Source organism: Lonchura striata, chromosome 25 (genome assembly GCF_046129695.1).
Source record: "Lonchura striata isolate bLonStr1 chromosome 25, bLonStr1.mat, whole genome shotgun sequence".
NCBI lineage: Eukaryota > Metazoa > Chordata > Aves > Passeriformes > Estrildidae > Lonchura > Lonchura striata.
In genome coordinates this window covers 9,034,676-9,052,136 of record NC_134627.1, presented here as the reverse complement: position 1 = coordinate 9,052,136, position 17,461 = coordinate 9,034,676, and the positions used below count along the sequence as shown (strand labels likewise).

Here is a 17,461-nt window from a genome sequence, read left to right as displayed (position 1 = left end):
TGCAGCATCTCCATCCTCCCCTGCGTCGCTGCTCCCATCAGAGCTGACAGCTCGTGGGTTCACGGTGCCTAAGGGAGGGGCTGAATCGGGGCCAGGAATCCCCGAAGTCCAGACGTGACCTGTTTAAAGGGCTGGGGGGTCACCGGGCTGGAGCTCACGACTGCTGTGGCTCCAGCACCAGTGCCACATTTACGTAAGAGCCGGGGAGGGGGTTCCAAGGTCAGCGATCACCTCCTGCCCTCCAGCTCCTGATTATCTTGGGATCAGCCGTGCTTTGAGGCCCACCCGCCCCCCCCCCCCCCCCCGGCCTCCCCGTCTTTCTTCTGCTTCTGTAAATAAAACTTCGTATTTGTTCTGCAGTGATTAGGTGCAAAACTAATCCCAGGCTGGGGATTATTGCAGCCTTAAAGAGCCGTGATCTGCTGCAGCCCGAGGCAGCAGGGGAAATGAGGGGATCTGGATGATCCCCCCGTCCCTACCCCATCCGATGGCCTCTGCCTTCGGTCATGTCTCAGCCGGGAAGCTGAGGCTGGGAGCGGCTCATTGCACCTGGCAGAGGAGCAGAAAGCAGGTGTCTGCCCGCCCACGCCCGGTGTTTGTTTGCTCTCCATCCTCCTCGAGCACAGGACGCCCACGGGGAGGTGGCACCTCGACCTTCCGCCTCTCTGCCGTGTCCTCGGGTCCCGGAGCAGCAGCCCCATCCCCATATTCCCGGGGAGCCGCAGCCCCATCCCCTGGGAGCCGCAGCCCCATCCCCGGGTCCCGGATCCCCAGCCCCATCCCCGGGGAGCCGCAGCCCCATCCCCGGGGAGCCCCATCCCCATCCCCGGGGAGCCCCATCCCCATATTCCCGGGGAGCCCCAGCCCCATCCCCGGGGATCCCCAGCCCCATCCCCGGGGAGCCCCAGCCCCATATTCCCGGGGAGTCCCGGGCTCCGGCGCTCGCACCGTGTCCTTTCCTCGCCACATCCTGGCGCATCTGCTTTATATCCCGGCTCACCAGGCTCCCTCCTCTCCCCCCTTCCCGGCAGCGCGTTGCTCACGGAGCAGAGACCTGGCACGGTGAGGGCTGAGCTGGAAGCCAAGAGTATTTTCAGCCTGGGAAAGAAGGCTGGTGCAGGTGTGCTTCATCCAGCTCAGCTCCTCACTGGTAATTTGGAGCTCCTTGGCTCCTTACTGCCCCATTAGTGGAGGAAAAGAGGTCTCCAAGATCATTAAGGTCCTGCAAGTTTCATGAAAATTGCTTTCTGGAGGAGAGGAATAAAAAAGAAAAAGAAAAAGAAGAAAAAGAAAAAGAAAAAGAAAAAGAAAAAGAAAAAGAAAAAGAAAAAGAAAAAGAAAGAAAAAGCTACGCTGAACATTGTCACTAAGGGGGTGCAACATACACTCAGCTAGACATCAGAGAACCCACCCAGGAGCTGAGTTTGCCCGGCCATGGACACGAGGTGGGTGATGGGTGCACTGAGCTGTGTCCAGAGGCACACAGGCAGCCCAGGCCCCCCAGCCCTGCAGCAGACACCACCACGGGTCCAGGCTCTGTGCAGCAGGTGGGATTGGACACCAGCCAGCCTTCCACACGGGGCCAAGGTCCACGCAGCAGATGGGACGGGGCTGGACACCAGGCCACCATCAACACAGGTGCAAAGTTCACCCAGGAGATGGGGCTGGACACAAGGTTATGCCCAGTCCAGCCCAGGAGGAGGCTGAAGGTCCCACCTTGAGCTCCACTGGAGCTTCTTGGCTGAGATGGGGGGCCTGGGTGACACTTTTGAGGGCTGGCTCATGCTGCAAGGGCTCTGCCAAGCCAGCAGCAGTGTTTTACAAGATAGCTTTAAACCAAAGATGATTTCCCTTCCCCGTTGTGATAACATCTGGAGAGATTTTGCTGCCTTCTGCCTTCTGCATCATGCCTGCAGCTGAAATTAGGAGGCTCAGCGAAATCACTCCCTAAGGAGAGAAAAGAAACGTAAAAGCAGAAAAAAAGGAGGAGATTCCCCCTTAATTCACAGAACTCCTAGAGGGGAGCTCAAGAGGCAGCGGGTACCGAGGCTTGGGGGGCTGCTTTGCACCCCCCTGCCCGTACCTGGAGCTTCCAGAGGAGATGTGTTTTAAAATCCCATTCATTCAAAGCAAGAAACACTCTGGGTTGCCTTCACCAGCACAAGGACCCTTTGGGAATCAGAGGAACCAATTTTTCATTTTTTTAGGTCTGTTTTTCCCCTCAGGAAGGTGGCTGGGGGTTCCCACACCCCACGGCCCCTCGGTGCTGGTGGGGCCTGGCCGAGCCAGGTCTATTCTTAGCTGACGGGTGGCCAGGCAGGAGCAGACAGGGTGCACAGGGCTGCGTTCCTCACATTCCCCTTCCCCGGGGACAAGGAGCGCCTGGAAATGCGCAGGCACAGCTTGGAAGCAGCTGGGGCCAGCAGAAGGGGCCACCGTGGGCAGAGGCGAGGGGCGAGGGGGTGTTGGGGGGGGTCTCAGGGGACAGCAGAATTGTGGAAGGGATGCAGGGAGCTGCAGCAGGGACTGGGAAAGCTCCATCCCTGCAGCTCCTCGGTGTCAGCCTCTGCGAGCTCTGGTCAGCACCATCCTTCCCTCCTCACTGTTCAAGCAGGGCTGAGGGCAGTAAAGGTGAATTTGGGCATGAGGGGCGAGATCCCATATTCCCTCCCTAAGCAAGTACAGAGTCTTCCCAGCCCCATGGCTTAGCTAGAATTCCCTACCAAGGGGAACAGGGCCAGATCCAAGCCAAGTGACACCTCTACCCTCCCGATATCCCTGCCTGACGGAGGAGTGTCATCCATGCCTGTGGCTGGATGCACTGGGCCGGTGGGGTCCCACCCTCCCCAGGGGATGTGCCCAGGGGTGCCAGCTGTGCTGACCATCCCCAGCCCCACAGAGTCCCTACCCTGCATGGGCAGCATTGTCCTGTCTCAGGGTGCCCCAGCAGCAGGACCCCAAAGCAGGCTCTGCCCCTGTCCCACTGCTGGGGACCTGTCCCTACCCTCCAGGGCTCCCCCCTGAGCTGACACAGTCCCACCGAGGCATTCCAGGTGACAGGGAGAGAATTGTCCCCCACCAAAAGCGCTGGGAACTTGGCACAGGCCCCTATCCCCCCTTGCCCAGGAGAGTTTCCAGTCAGACATTCCCACTGCAGCCGCTGCCAGCACCCCTTTTCCACGGCTGCACGCTGCCTTTCCCTGCTCCTCCCTGCAGCGTCACGAGTTATTGCAGCCTGCAGGCCCCATCCATCCTCCTGGCAGGTGAGTCACGAGCCTGCCCCGTGCCTCAGTTTCCCCTGCTGTGCAGTGGGGACAGGCAGGATGCCCGGGGGATGCCATGACCTGAGCAGGCCACGTCCCAGGGCAGAGTCTCCGTGGCATTTCCTGCCACTTACAAGTGGGAAGTGGCTTTGTCAGGAAACAATGCCCGTGACTTGGTTTAATGTCACTGAATCCTTTCCAGATTTGCAGTCTTCCAGGGCTGGGAAGGCCCAGGCTGATGAGAGTTCAATTTGGCTGCATGTTTTACCCTTGTTTTGGGTTTTTGTTTTGTACTTAAAAAACAAACAATGTAGAGGTGAGAGCCTTAAAAAATGCATCAAGATTTGGAGCGGTGACGCAGAGAAAGGAGCCAAAACAAGGAGCATCCTTCCACCTGCAAAATAAATTTATAACCCCAATTCCTCCATCCCATGTCACATCCGTGGAGCATCTTCCAAGGGCTCCAGGGGCAAGGGCGAAGAGCAAAGCAGGGGCATGAGCCATGCCAGGCAGAAGGACACCCAAGAATGTCTGGGGACAGTCCTGGTGGCTGGAAGCAGCTTTGGGGACCACGGGAGCCCTGTCTCTCCCTTCCCAGCTGTGTTTGCAGTGTGGCTCTCATTACAGAAATAGGGAGAGATGTCGCGTCTCGGTTGGCAAACATTTCTCCTGGCAAGCGCCAGCCAACAGCTGCCATGCTGGGAACCAAGTGGGCTCCCATCCTTCCACCCCACACCTCCCACCACAAATCCATACCCCGTTAAGGCTGCCTCTCCTTTCCCAGTGTGCCTGTGCCAGCCCAGGGCAGCCCCTCACTGAGTAGCCCCTCACTGATGATTTCCTGCACAAATTAGAAATTCCTGTGCTCCCAGGAGCAGGGAGGGGGAAGACACCCTTGGGAAGCACCCAGGTCTCCTTTGCCCTTGGAAACCAGGTAGTTTCCCACTGATTCCCCAGGGTGTAGGAAAGAATTAAAAAAAAAAAAAAGAGGAAAGGAGTAAAACCTCAAAAAACATTCAGTGAGGAGGAAGAGGAGGAGGAGGAGGGGGGAGTAGAACTGAGTGAGGGAGGAGGAGGAGAGCAGAGCAGGGAGAGAGGATTACTGTTCAGTTAAATTAGAGGGAGCCCTTCAGCTGACTTGAACAGCAGGAGAATTTGCCCAAAGACCCCAATTTTTCCAATTTGGGATAAAATGTAAGCACAGGATTAACTACAAGCATATGCTTAAAACCCAGGGAATTGAAAGAAGTCTGGGCATAAAGTGCTCCAAAGAGGGCAGGGAGGCAGGGCACGGGCTGCAGCTGCGTGGATGACCTGCCCTACAGGGATGCACTGAGGGGACTGGGAGCTGTGGGGGGACTGGAAGAACCACGGGAGCACTGGGAGGCTCCTGGAGCTTAGTCAACAATAACCCGAAAGAGAATGACATGACTCAGCTCCATGTGCAAGGGCTGTGTGGGGCAGAGGGCTGGTAAGAGAGGCTCTTCCACTGGAACAAACACCCTGCGTGGAGAAAGTGGGATCAAAGGGGTCCCACTGCCCTGGCTGGAGCAGGACAGACCTTCCTGGGGTCATTGCAGAGCCCAGCCCTGGCAGAGGGGCTGGAGGGATGGATAGGGCTGTTCCCTGCCTCATGGCCAGAGCTGCACTGGTGCCCCACACTCCTCTCTGGGGACCCCAGCAGAAGGGCTCTGAGCTGGCACGTGCCCTTTCTGTCAGACACATCCTCGTCCACGTGACGTGTCCATGAACATCCCGGACTGATTTATGGGATGAGAGGAGGGCAGGAGGCCAGCCTTAAATCCTGACTGCCTGGTGATTAATAATCATAATTACTATCATATTAGCTGTAGTAGTAATAGTTTGCTTTCCCCTGCAGAACTGGTCATCCAGGAATCTCAAAGAGGTTTTACCAGGCCAAGTGACCAATGTCCCTATTTTCTAAAGGAAATTGCAGCACAGAGCTGTCTCCCTTGAGTCACACAGTATATCAACAAGAAAACAGAGAAGGCAGGAGTCTGGACTCTGTGTCCCTCTCCCTCCCCCATGCTATTAAGCTGCATCTGTGTAATATAGAGCAAAACATCCTCCACGAGTCGCAGTAAATCACGGCAGAGGCAGTGTGCAGAGTGGATGGGGGGAGATAATGGGTTTTTCACCCTCTTCAACAATAGAACAAGTTTTTTTGCGTTCGGGAAGGATGACTTCTCTGAGAGATGGAGATAAAAACAGCACTGAGGCTTCAAAATGGGCCTGAAAGGGCACTTGCCTCACCCACTTGCATTGCTGGCCAAGGGACAGGAGGCAAACCGAGAAAACCATGCTGTGGGTCGAGTGCCCCACTGGCATGGCCTGGTCCACATGGACATCACTGAGGTGCACTGGAATATTAATTGAAAATCCCAGAAAAACACTTCTGCTGATGATAATGGACCATAATCCTCTTAGAGCAATTTCATGCCTGAAAAATCATGCATAACAAAATAATAATAGAAAGCCCCTCAGTGGACACTGTCCTTTACAGTGGACACAGAAGAAGAGGGTCAGCCAGAGTGGATTTCTCAGGAAGGAAAAGGAGCTAGTCCCCTTGGCCTCCACCCCTGGGGTGGGCAGGAGAACTGAATTTGGTCTAGGTCTGAATATCTGCTCTAGCAGTGCAGCATCGCCATGAGATCCCAATGTCCCACCGAGACCTGGGCACCCACCAGGGCCTCTGTGCTCTACAGGGCCCATGGGGCTTTCTGTGACCCCAGACCCCCGGAACCTCCTGTGTTCTCCATGTCCACCAGAGCTCCCAGGACGCTGTGGACTCTCCATGTCCTTCTGGGTTCTCGGGACTCTCAGACCGCTCCGTGTTCCTCAAGGACTTTCCGTGCCCGCAGAGCCCTGCTCCAGGCCGGGTGGTCCCATGCCAAGCCCCCCCAAAAAGAAGCAGCCAGCCCCCCTCCCGCCCGCCCCGCACGCCCCTTCAGCACCACCTCCACTGGACAGCGCCGGGTGCGGGGCCCCGCACCTGGCGCGGCGCCCCCGGCCCCCCAGGAGCACCCGGACCTCCTCCTCGGGACCTCAGGGACCTCTGGGAGCACCCTGACCTCCCCCCGGCATCCCCCGCCACTCCCAACATCCCGACAGAGCCCCCCGCTCCTCTTCCCTTGCACCCCATTTGCACCCTCTGACACTCCCTACTCGGGCTGCGCCCCTGCGCCCCCTCCTCAGCACCCTCTCCTCTGCTCCTGCACCCTTGTACCCACAGATACTGCCCCCTCCAAGCCCTGCACCCAGCAGCACCCCCTCTTCTGCCTCTGCAGCTCGGCATCTCCTCCTCCCCTGCACCACCCCTGCACCCCGGCATCCCTTCCTCTGCCACCCCCAGCACCCCAGCGCTCTTCATCACTCCCTCCTCTGCCATCCTCCTTCAGCATCCCCACCCGTCAGCTCCCGGTGCTGCCGGTGCCTCGTCCTCCAGCACCCCTCTCCAGCCTCCCTTCCTTCACCGCCCGTTCCTCCAGCGCCCCAGCACCCTTCAGTTGCACTCCCGACAAATCCCCCACATCCCCAGCACAACCTCCAGCTCCAACACCTCAAACCCTCCAGGACATCCTTCGCCAGCCCCCCGAGGACCCCATCCCCACCCCCTCCAAGCACCCCCCATCCCAGCCCCATAGGGGTTCTCCCTCCACCCTCTAATCATTGCCCGTCCCGGCGCCCCAAAGCCTCTTTCACCTCTCAGCACCCCCTGCCCCAGCCCCCAAGGACCCCACCCTCGCACCCCCAGCACCCACCTGCTCCCCCGGCCCGCCCCCGCCCCGCCCCGGAGCCCCCCCCGGCGGGGCCGGTGCCAGACGGGGCCGTGCGGTGCCGGTGCCGCGGTGTGCCGGGGGTCCGGGGGAGCCCCGGGGGTCCGGGGGTGCGCGCTCCCCGGCCGGCAGCTGTTGCTGCTGACGGCTCCTCCGGCCGGCCGGGGCAGCGGTGACTAAGCACTTTGGGGATTTCTACTCTTATTATTTTATTCTATTATTTTCTCCCGCTTTCAAGCGGGTGCTCCCCCCTCTCTCCCCCGCTTCCCCCTCCCATCCTCATCTTCCCCGGCCGCCCCCGCCCGGGGCCGGGCGCGGCAGGGCGGGCGGAGGGGTTCCCCCTTCCGGCCACCGAGAGCATGGGAGCCCCGGGCCGGCTGGGCTCCAGAGCTCGGTCAGCCCTGGGGTGAGGCGGAGCGGGGCCGCGCCGTGCCGTGCCGCGCCGCTCCGGGGCCGGGCCGCGCTCCCCGCCGCGCCCGCGGCAAGTTCCGCTGCTCCCGGGGCGCGCAGAGCGCAGCGGAGCGATGCCGGTGCGCCGGGGCCATGTGGCCCCCCAAAACACCTACCTGGACACCATTATTCGCAAATTTGAAGGACAAAGTGAGTACCGCACCCTCCGGTCCCGCTCCGCTCCCCCGCGGCCGGGGCGGCCCCCCAACTTCGAAGCACAGCGGGGAGAGGAGGGGGGAAGGCGGGAGGGTGTCCCCGGGGGCGCGGAGGCGCCCCTGTGACCTCCCGAGGGGGGAGAGGGGTGGGCGACAACCAGGCAGTGTCCCCGCGGGTATTTATAGACAGGGCGACAGAGCGGGACGAGCCATGCCAGCCTCGGTGTTTCCCCGGGGCCGGGGACACCGCGACCCCCGGCAGTTCCCGGGCTGGAGCGCTGTGCCCGGGCTGGCGGGGAGGGGTCCCGGCCGGCTGGACGGGGGACGGGGTGTACCCGGCGCAGTCGGGCTCGCTGCCTGTTTGCCTTCAACTCTGCGCTCTCGGCGGCCGCCGTCCCCGGTGAAATGTTGCCATTTGCCGTTCCTCCGAGTAATCCCTTTATATGAATTTTTTGGGCTGGTTTCGTGTCAAATGCAGAGAAAGGTCCGTGCACATAGGGGAGCACTGGGGTTTGCGTGTGGCTGGGTGGGGGCGTGGGGGTTCCGCTCCCACTCTCTGGGCACCCCAAGGGGGCTGGGTCCCCCCTACAATGCTGGGGATGACGGGAGGGGACCAGGGGACCGGGGTCCCCCAGAAACTGAGCTCGGGGGGCTGCCGTGGGGTGCCGGGGCCGTGCACCCGCCACTGCCCCGGCTCACTGTGGGTTTTCTGGTGTCCAAGTTTCCCGAGTGGGCAAATTCCCTGGCGCCGCCATCCCTGCAGGGTCTGCGCTGCCTGGCCCGGCGGTGACTGACGTGACCCTGGGGATGGAAAGTGAGAAAAACTGTCCCTGGTTGCTATCAGCTCCCCCTGGGAAGCGGCGGCTGGGGAGCAGCGGGGCCACGCGGTGAGGCGTGACAGCGAGGACGCAGCCGGGCCCCGCTCCCTGGCTCTGCCAGCCATGTCGGGCACCAGCTGCGTTCTGCCAAACATCACCCCACGCTCCCCCGCGGCAGCTTCGTGCTGTGACAGGTGTTGGGAGACACCGAACCAGCACACCTAATACATCCTTGCTACAGGCACTGAGTTCTTCCGTGCCTGTGGGTGCCTTCACCCCCAACGCTGCAGCTCCCATGGGTGCAGCTGCTCCTGGTGAGTCCCCGTTGCAGCTGGAGGGGCCCAATTCTTCCCTGCCAGGGCTGATGCAGAGCCCTGGCACTGTGGGACCAAGGGAAAATCTGCAGGTGATTTTCTGAAGAAAGCAAATTGGGGGTGAAAAAAAAACCCCAAGGAGACCTGGCTCTGCAGCTCCTTCCCATCCTGGTCCTGGTTACGTCCCTGTGCTCAGCACAGCTTGCTCCGGCGCCCTGCCAGCCCTGTAAATCCTGTCCTGCGCCAGCCCAGCCGGGATCCAGACTGGATCCAGTCCATGGAGCTGACACTGGATGGGGAAACTATTCATCACAGGTGGGGAGTGTGCCCCAGGAGTAGGGCTTTGGGAGAAGGTCCCCTCCTAGTGCTGTCTTCCAGCTGCCAAAGCAATTTGGATGTAGAAGGATCGGGAAGAAGGAACTGGGAAACATTTGTCTGTGGTGGTTTGTGCTGTTTGCAGCATCGGCACCAGCATCAGCCCTGTGTGGGAAAGGGAAAGGTGCCAGAGTGGGAGTCCCCCATAAAGGGCTACCAAGGGGCTGTCAGAGGGTGGAATGAGGCAGGAGACTTGTGCAGCATCCCTGGGGACACTGGTTTTACTGGGAGGCGTCCTGCAGAGCTGGGACTCTGCAGGTGCCATGGGGGGGTCCCCTGTCCCACCAGGTCCCGGCGCTCGGTGCCACAGCTGTGCAGAGGTTTCTCTTGCATTTGGGTGAAATTCCCCATGAGGCTGGAGTGCAGCAGGGTTCTGGAGCACACAAGCTGCAGATGCCATTCCTGGGTAATCCAGGAGATTAATTGGGGTCTGGGCTGGGAGGCAGCCTCTAAATGGACCCTCTGCTCAGACTTGTCTTCAGCTCCAGCCCGGAGCTGATGCCAAATGCTGAGGGAGATGCTGCTGGGGGGAATGTGGCATTCACGTGGCACACATATGCCTCCAGCCCCCTGTCACATCCCAGCAAACCTGTTCCAGAGCCCAGCACTCCCCGATATCCTTTAAAAAAAACCAAAATCAAACCAAATCAGAGCTCACCCCAAGATAAGGATGGAAGTGGCTCCATGTGGGCTGGATGATGTGGGCTGTGCAGCACTGCCACACACCCTGGCAAGGCAGCAAGTCTGGCCCCAGCCCAGCCTAGGTGGCTGCAGCACCATTCTCTGCCTCAGTTTCCCTTTTCCTTCCCTTGAGCATTTTACTTTTTGAGCGCAGGGTTCCCAAAGCCCAGCAGAGTCTGGATTTCACCTTCAGCCCAAAGGCACAATTATCCTATAAAATATTAGGAGAATCATTAATGTGATGGGCTTCACCCCTGCTTCCCATGAAGCCAAGCCTTACACTGACTCCTCCCTCTGCCCCTTGCCTGACTTCAGTCAAATCTGAGCAAGGGTGGAAAGTCTCTGAGATAACTCAGGTCCCTGATAAGCTCCTGGGAAGGGACAGAGGCTGCAGCTCTCCCCTGTGCCTGCAGTGCCGGTCAGGGACAGATTGCCCATTAGGCAGCAGAGTCCCCACATGCCAGCGGTGAAATGTCAAGGCCGCAGGGACTGGCCAATCCCAAAAAAACTGCCTCTGCTGAGAAACCCAGCTTTGGGTCCCCCTGACCCCACAGTCACGAATGCACATTGAACTGGGGACGCTTTCTCTCTCTGAAGAGCAGAGCAATACCTGGGACTGTGTGGGCTGAGGTCAGCCACTGTCCCCCCAGACGTGTCACCAGTGTCCCCAGGGAGACTGTCTCTGCACAAGCCCCACAGCTCGACCCCCACAGCCAGGCTGTCCCCAGTCCCCGTGGGTCCCCAGCACCCCTCTGAGCCTCTGCTCTCCTGCCTCCCTGCAGACCGCAAGTTCCTCATTGCCAACGCCCAGATGGAGAACTGTGCCATCATCTACTGCAACGACGGCTTCTGCGAGATGTTCGGCTACTCCCGCGTGGAGGTGATGCAGCAGCCCTGCACCTGCGACTTCCTCACCGGCCCTGACACCACCAAGAGCTCCATCGCCCAGCTCACCCAGGCCCTGCTCGGCTCCGAGGAGTGCAAGCTCGAGATCCTCTACTACCGCAAAGACAGTAAGGGGCACTTTGCGGGGCGATGCAGCGGTGGGCGGCGTAACCTGCCCTGCATTTCGGTGCTGGGACACAAACAGGATCTGATGCTACCAGGGCAGCAGGATTGCACCCAGGCTCAGGGCTTTGCTGAGAACACATCCATAGTGGCTCCTGCTGGGATGGAGGCATCTCTGCTGTCATGGAGCACATTGGGACCTTGAGCAATAGAGGATGTTGCCAGATTATTTGGGAATCGGGTCATTTGCGAGCCCTTGAGGATGGCTCGGAGCTCCTGGGACAAGCAATGTTATTGCTTGTGGGATCCTTGTGCCAGGAATGAGAACCCAGTGGGAAGCCCATGGAGAAGCCAGGCTCAGGTCTCCCAGTCTGTGCTCCAAGATGAGATGAGACAGACACCCCCATCTCTGCCGAGAGTGGGTGCAGCCGAGGGCCTCAGAGCTGCTTTCCAGCGAGCAGGATGCGGCTGTGCGTGCACAGATGGAATTACGTTAAGATGAAAATGAAGCTTTGATGGAAAATACGAGTGATTAGTTCTAATACGGCAGGAAGTTAAATAAATATTTAGTGCTTGATGCTGCAAAACAGCAGTGGCCAGGGCTCCCAGGGGCAGGGAAATGCAGGTCCAGTGCTCACAGGAGGTTAAAAATATGAAGTTTCCTTTTTTTAACCTATGGAGCTATCCCATTGCTTCAGATTGTATTGACAGGGGCTTGACCTGAGCACAGGGCTGCACCCCACTGCTGGCAGCTCCCGGGCAGGCAGGAACCCTGCCTGCTCCTACCACTCCCAGCCCAGCACCCCATCTTGGGGGCTGGCAGCCGGGTGTCCTGGCCTCCCTCCCAGACCCTATCTCCCAGGCTGGCATCCAGGTGCCAGCGTATCAGCCCCCAGAGCTATTCCCTGGCAGCACCTCTGCGTGTTATCCTGGCGTTATCCTGGCAGGACTTGGCCCTGTGTGGTGGCAGGATCAGGCCACTCAGTCAAGGCTCTTCCTGTGGGGCACTCCTGGGTGGAGAGGGGCCATGAGTGGTGCCAGGTCTGGGTGCAAGTCCCTCCCTTCAGCAGCTGCAGGGCCTGGCTGGAGCCCAGCGCAGTGCAGGAGACACACAGAGCGGTGGCACGTGCTGTGCCCCTGCTCCCATCCAATGCCAGCGCGTGGCCATGCACTGACTGTGGCAAGGGCAGCATGTGCAGCCCGGGTCCATTTCCTCCCTCCCTCCCTCCTTCAGGATAGTTTCCCATTCCATCCCTGGGGACTACTTGGCTTGCCAGCCTGATCCTTCGCCACGCTCCCTGCTTTGAAGCATTCCTGCTGGGCTCACGGGATGCTCGGTGCTGTCCTCAGAGCCCTGCTCTTCCTCTAGGCTATGGGGAACTCTCATTGCAGCTCTGAACTGCTTTCTTCTCTTTTTTATTAAAAAAGAGGGGAAAAATAAAAAAGCCCAGAAGCAAACCCTTCATGTCTATTTTTAAAACCCAACCCCACCAGCAGAATGCTTTCCAATTGTTTCCCCCCAGCACTCAGCCTGCGGCCGCTCGGCCCATTATAAATGGGTCTTATCGGCAAAGAAAAGGCTTTTGCATTATAGGGAGCTGCTGCTTAATTAGCCCGCGGAGCTCCGAACCTGCCTGTCCTCTTTTTCATACCAGCAGCACCAATCTCCAGCCTCGACCTGCTGTTTATTACTGCGGTACTCCCGGCTCTGCAGCTCGCGGGGTTGTTTCCTCGCTTTTCTGGCTGACAGAGACAGTACTACACCCAAAATCTACCTGTTGGAGACACCCACGCAGGGCCAGGGTGGGATGGATGGAGGTAGGTAGGAAGGGGCCACCCAAGGGTGTCTGGGCCAGTGGGTTCTGGGGTCAGGCAGGATGCTGAGTGATGGGGGGATGCGTGTCCCTGGGGCCAGCCTGGCTGCTCGGTCCCCACCTAGATGCCCATGCTGTCATCACCTAATTATAATTATAAACAGAGCCAAACAAGCCAGGAGTGCTAACAGTGAGCCCAGCTCCAAAATAGAACCAAGAATGGAACCTTCCCATGGGGGAAGGTAGGACCAGCCCAGGCAGGGCAGTTGTCCCTTCCTGCCACACCAGCCCCAAAAAGGCTTTGGAAAGAGGGAAGAACTCGTTCACAGTGCGTGTGGGCTCTAATCCTCAGCTCAAAGCTGGGAGATCAGTGAAAAGTTAATTTCCTTACAAGATGCTACACAGCTGGAACTGGCCCAGACAGGGGGGTCAGCACGGGATCAGCTCCTGGCGCAGCAAGGAGCAGCCATGGCCTCCAGCCCTGGAGACACACTGTCCACAGTAGCAGGGCGCGCTCAAATCCTCCAGCATCCCTTGCAGATGACACTGAGGAGCTGAGCTGCATCCAGGGTTGGTGTTTTTCCTTCCCCAGGTGGGGATGTGCTTTGCAGAGAAGCCACTGGCCAGGGCTCATGAAGTCCCCAGAGTGGAAGGTGGCCACAGGTGCTGAGCACCACATGGCCTGAGCAGCAGCAGCTGGTGGCACTCGCTCTGCTTAATCTGCGTGAATGTGATGCTGATGAATATGAAAGGGGAGATGTGGCTGCGACAGCTGGAGCAGCTGGTGGGGCAGCCCCAGCCCCGCCACCCTGTCCTTTCTGGGCAGAGCCCACAGCTCATCCCCTCCAGCAGCAGTTTGTGTCAGCCCCCATGGGACTGGGATCAGGCCAGCAAACTCATACTTGTGTGGAAGACAGGATTTTCCCCTCGGGGCTCCAGGAGTGGGAGGGTCAGAGAGTGATTGGGGTGCCCTGTGCCACTCAGCATCTCCCCCCAACAGGTCCCCATGGCGGGGTCAAGGCAGGACTGAGGGAACTTCTTGGGTGTTGGAAGAGTAGGAAGGCACAGCCAGCTGACAAACCCCAGCCCCAAGTTGGGCTTTTGGCTTATACAAACACATGGGGTTCATGCCAAGCTAGGGCTGTTTGCTGCTTGCTGTTTGCTTTAAGGGTCAGTCTGTGGCCTTGGGAAAGGGATGGACACCAGGGCCCAGCTCCAGATGGGGACTCATAAACATCCCGCCTCACAATGGCAAAAGCTCTGGTCCCAGAGATCTTGTGCTGCGGAGCCGATTCTGCCATCCTTGGCACAGCTGTGCTGCAGCTCCAGACACCCCCATTGCCCTGCCTGTGCGCCAGGGCCAGTGTGACTAGGGCAGAGAGCTGGAAGAGACACATTTTTCATCCTCTGTTGCTCCAGAGGTGCTTTTTGCTTGGACCTGATGTCCCTTGAACAAAAGGACAGGCCCAGATCATCTCCAGCACCTCTAAGAATGCTGCCTGGAGCAGGCTTTCTCCTGAAATCCCTGTCCTGGCAGAGTCCCTGATTCCCACCCCAAGCTCTCCATCCTCATCCTTAATGACTGTTGCATCCCCAGTGGGAGGGGGCCCCATGTGCCATGGGAACAGGGCCTGGGACGGCCAGGTGGCCCCAGGAAACCCTGTCACTGCTGCAGCTTTGGCCACAGAGCTGCTTTTAGATGGACTCATTCCTGCAGCCAGCAGGATTCAGCAGGGGAAGGACTGAGGGCCTGGACACGGCCACTCGCTTTGCTTGCAGAGGAGGTCAAGATGCATTTTGCTAACCCACTGTATTGATCCAGGACCCTTTTGGCTCCTGGGGATCAGAGCATCCTTCCACCTGCACCCAAAAGCACCCTGCTTGGATCTTTCTTGTGGCAACATTTTGGTGGGTACCTTCAGCCAGCTGACACTCCTGATTTTCCTTCTCCACTGCTGCTTCCAGCCAGTGAGACCTGTAAGCGTACAAATCCCTGCCCTTCCTCTGGCCCGCTAATGTCACTTAATAATGTAATTTTTGCTGGCCTGGTGTCCTGGTGGGTTCCAGTCCCCTGATGCCCTGCCTGGGTGTGGGCAGAGAGCCAGGGCAGACCCTGTGCTGCACAGTCCCTCCCTGTGCAGGGGGATGCAGGGGCTCACCCCAGATCCCAAGAGTGACCAGTCTCCCGCTAGCTCACTCTATCTCAATTTTTTCCCATCCCACCTCAGGGATTTGTGTTAGGGCCTCCCAGCAATCTGCACTTCCCTTTGAAGTTCTACCCAGCCCTGACACTGATTTATCCCAGGGCGGGAGCACAGATTGGTCCTCCAGGCTTCTCTCTGGGCATGCCAGCCACCTCCAGAGCACAGCCCTGTCCCCATCGCTGTCCCCATCCCCTCCGTGCCCTGCCCAGCCCCTCTCCTCTGCTCCTTTATATAATACCACTATAGATTTAGCCACTCTGCCATGAGACCCTGCAGATTAAATCTCCTGGCCGGGGGGAGGGCAGGCCTGGGTAAGAGCTCCAGGCACAGATTAATAGCTCGCTTTTTTAATATTCATAACAATACTGGCTTGTGTCCGGCTCTCGGAAACCCCCGTGTCCTGTTGATTAGTTTAATACTGCTGATACTGCATTAACCACCGAAGCCTGCGGGGATATGAGGGACAGGGAGGGAGGGCCTCCAACAATGACATTTTTACTGTTATTAAGTGTTGGCTTTTATCAAGGTCAGGAGACACGGTGGGTCAGAAAGCACAAACCTCCAGGCACTCACTCAGCCTGGGGGAGCTGGGCTGGAAGATCGGACCAGAAGTTTAGGGAACGGGCTGGTTTTCCCAGCCCATGCAAGCCCACCACATTGGCTGTGGGACCCTTCAAAGCAGCATCCACGTTGTACCACACCTGCCAAGTCCTGTCTGCAGCCCCCAGGCTGGGTTTCACCCCAGATGGGCACAGGCACCTCGTGTGGTGGCCACAGAGCACAGGCAGGTTGTGAATGCCCCCAGGGCTCCTCCAAGAGATCATTTGGTGGCTGGATAAAATTAGATGGATGGAGACAGATTAGCTGAACAGCTGAAGGGAAGAGACAGTAGGAGGGATGGGGACAGTCGATCAAGGAACAAGGGTGGGAGGGCAGGCCTGAGGTGCCTCCTGGGGCTGGCTCAGCCCACAGGTGCTGCAGCAGGTCTGGGTTTGGGAAGAAGGATGAGGAGGCTCAGCATACAGCAGAGCCCAGGGCTCACCATGGGGAAACTGAGTCAGGGCAGAGAATGCCACGGCTCTCCCAGCTGCAGCCTCTCCACAGAGCTGCGGGTACCCCAAATCACAGCTGCACAGACCCCAAATCCTAGGGGAATGCCCTGTTTTTGGGCCAGGCTTAAGGGAATCTACTGCTCCCATCCCTGACCCTGATAGTCCCTCATTCCCTTGACACCTCCATGCTGTGTGCTGTGGGTCTGAGCAAGGCACTGAGTTCCTGGCATGCAGGGCTATGCCTCTTGGGGCCATTTCTGGGGCGATTCCCCCGGTTTTGGAGGGGGATTAACTTTTGACCAACCCTGAATTGGCCAGGCAGTTATACTAGATTATTGCTGTAGTTCCCTCCCAACAGAAAAAGTCTATTTTATTTAATTTAAGAAGGGATCAGTGAGGAGCTCACAGTGACATTGGCCAGGGCTGCTCAAGCTCAGCACCTCCCAGATTTGCAGGATCAAACCAGGCACCAGCTGCCACCCAAACCCACCCCCAGCCACCTCCCAGCTGCTCCCTATATCCCTCCAACTGGATGTAACTGGGCCCAGTTTTCAGCTGTTCAGCACTGGCCATGGGATTAACCCTTTCCTATGCCACACAGGGTCTGCCAGGATCTAGTCCCCCTGAGAGCAGCTCAGAGCCATCCCCTCCCACTGCCATGGAGGAACTTAGGGGGGAAACCTGAGGCAGTGAAGAAATGCAGAGCACCTGGGCCAGGACGGGGCGATCTGGTTCAGGATTCCCAGCCCAGGGGGAAGCATGGAGCCCATGCCAGTGAGGCACGTTGGTTCCAGGAAGTCAGTGATGCTTCAAAATCACCCCTGGGGGAGAAGACCTCCTCATTTTCTGGCACACCAAAGGAGAAAGCATCCGTGAGTGGGCTCCCCTGTGCACAGCCCCTGCACACACCGGCACCAGCAGAGCTGCAGCATCCTGGGGATGGCACCGTGTCACCCACCGGGCACATGCCATCTCACTCACTCAGCATCACTTACATCTAAAGACCCCTAAAAATCCTGACAAAGGGAGGGAAAAGAGCTCACTTCTTCCGGCTCCACACAGAGGTAACCTGTCATGTGCCGTGCAGCCTCCAAACAGCTTATCTGCCAAAAATGCACTCTCTCCTCCCCAGCTCACACATTTAAGTGGATTTCCTCTCCATTTAGTGAGCAGTGGGGAAAGAGAGAAGGAGAGAGAGAAAAAGAAAGAAAGAACGAATTAACAAATCACGGCTGCTGGGGTCTTTAAACAGATTTCACCATATCCATTTCTTTCCTGCTCTTGTGCCTGTGTGTGTCCGTGTATGTGCACATCCCTGACGTCACGGCAGATTTTGAAGTTGCCCGATGCCGGCCATCTGCTCCTGATTACGGGAGGCCCTGAGCTCCTTAAAATTACACGCAGAAAGGCCGGGCTGCCCCTCCCGGCTGGAGCGCGGCCGCGGCCGGAGCGGGAGCGCTGATGGGGCCGGGAGCGCATCCCCGCGCCCCGCTAATCCCCGCGCCCGCGGCAGAGCTCCGGGATCCGCCC

The 17,461-nt window shown here is 58.6% G+C and overlaps 1 protein-coding gene across 1 annotated transcript in view; it reads left to right on the top strand.

Moving 5' to 3' along the window:
- The first annotated feature begins 7,529 nt into the window (after positions 1-7,529).
- The window catches only part of KCNH6 (potassium voltage-gated channel subfamily H member 6), a 31,416-nt gene continuing 21,484 nt past the window's right edge, over positions 7,530-17,461 (top strand). Inside the window, exons 1-2 of the mRNA XM_021538557.2 lie at positions 7,530-7,660; positions 10,636-10,866. Coding sequence (XP_021394232.2) covers positions 7,585-7,660; positions 10,636-10,866 — 307 coding nt within the window. The 5' untranslated portion in view covers positions 7,530-7,584. The remainder of the gene's footprint in view (positions 7,661-10,635; positions 10,867-17,461) is intronic.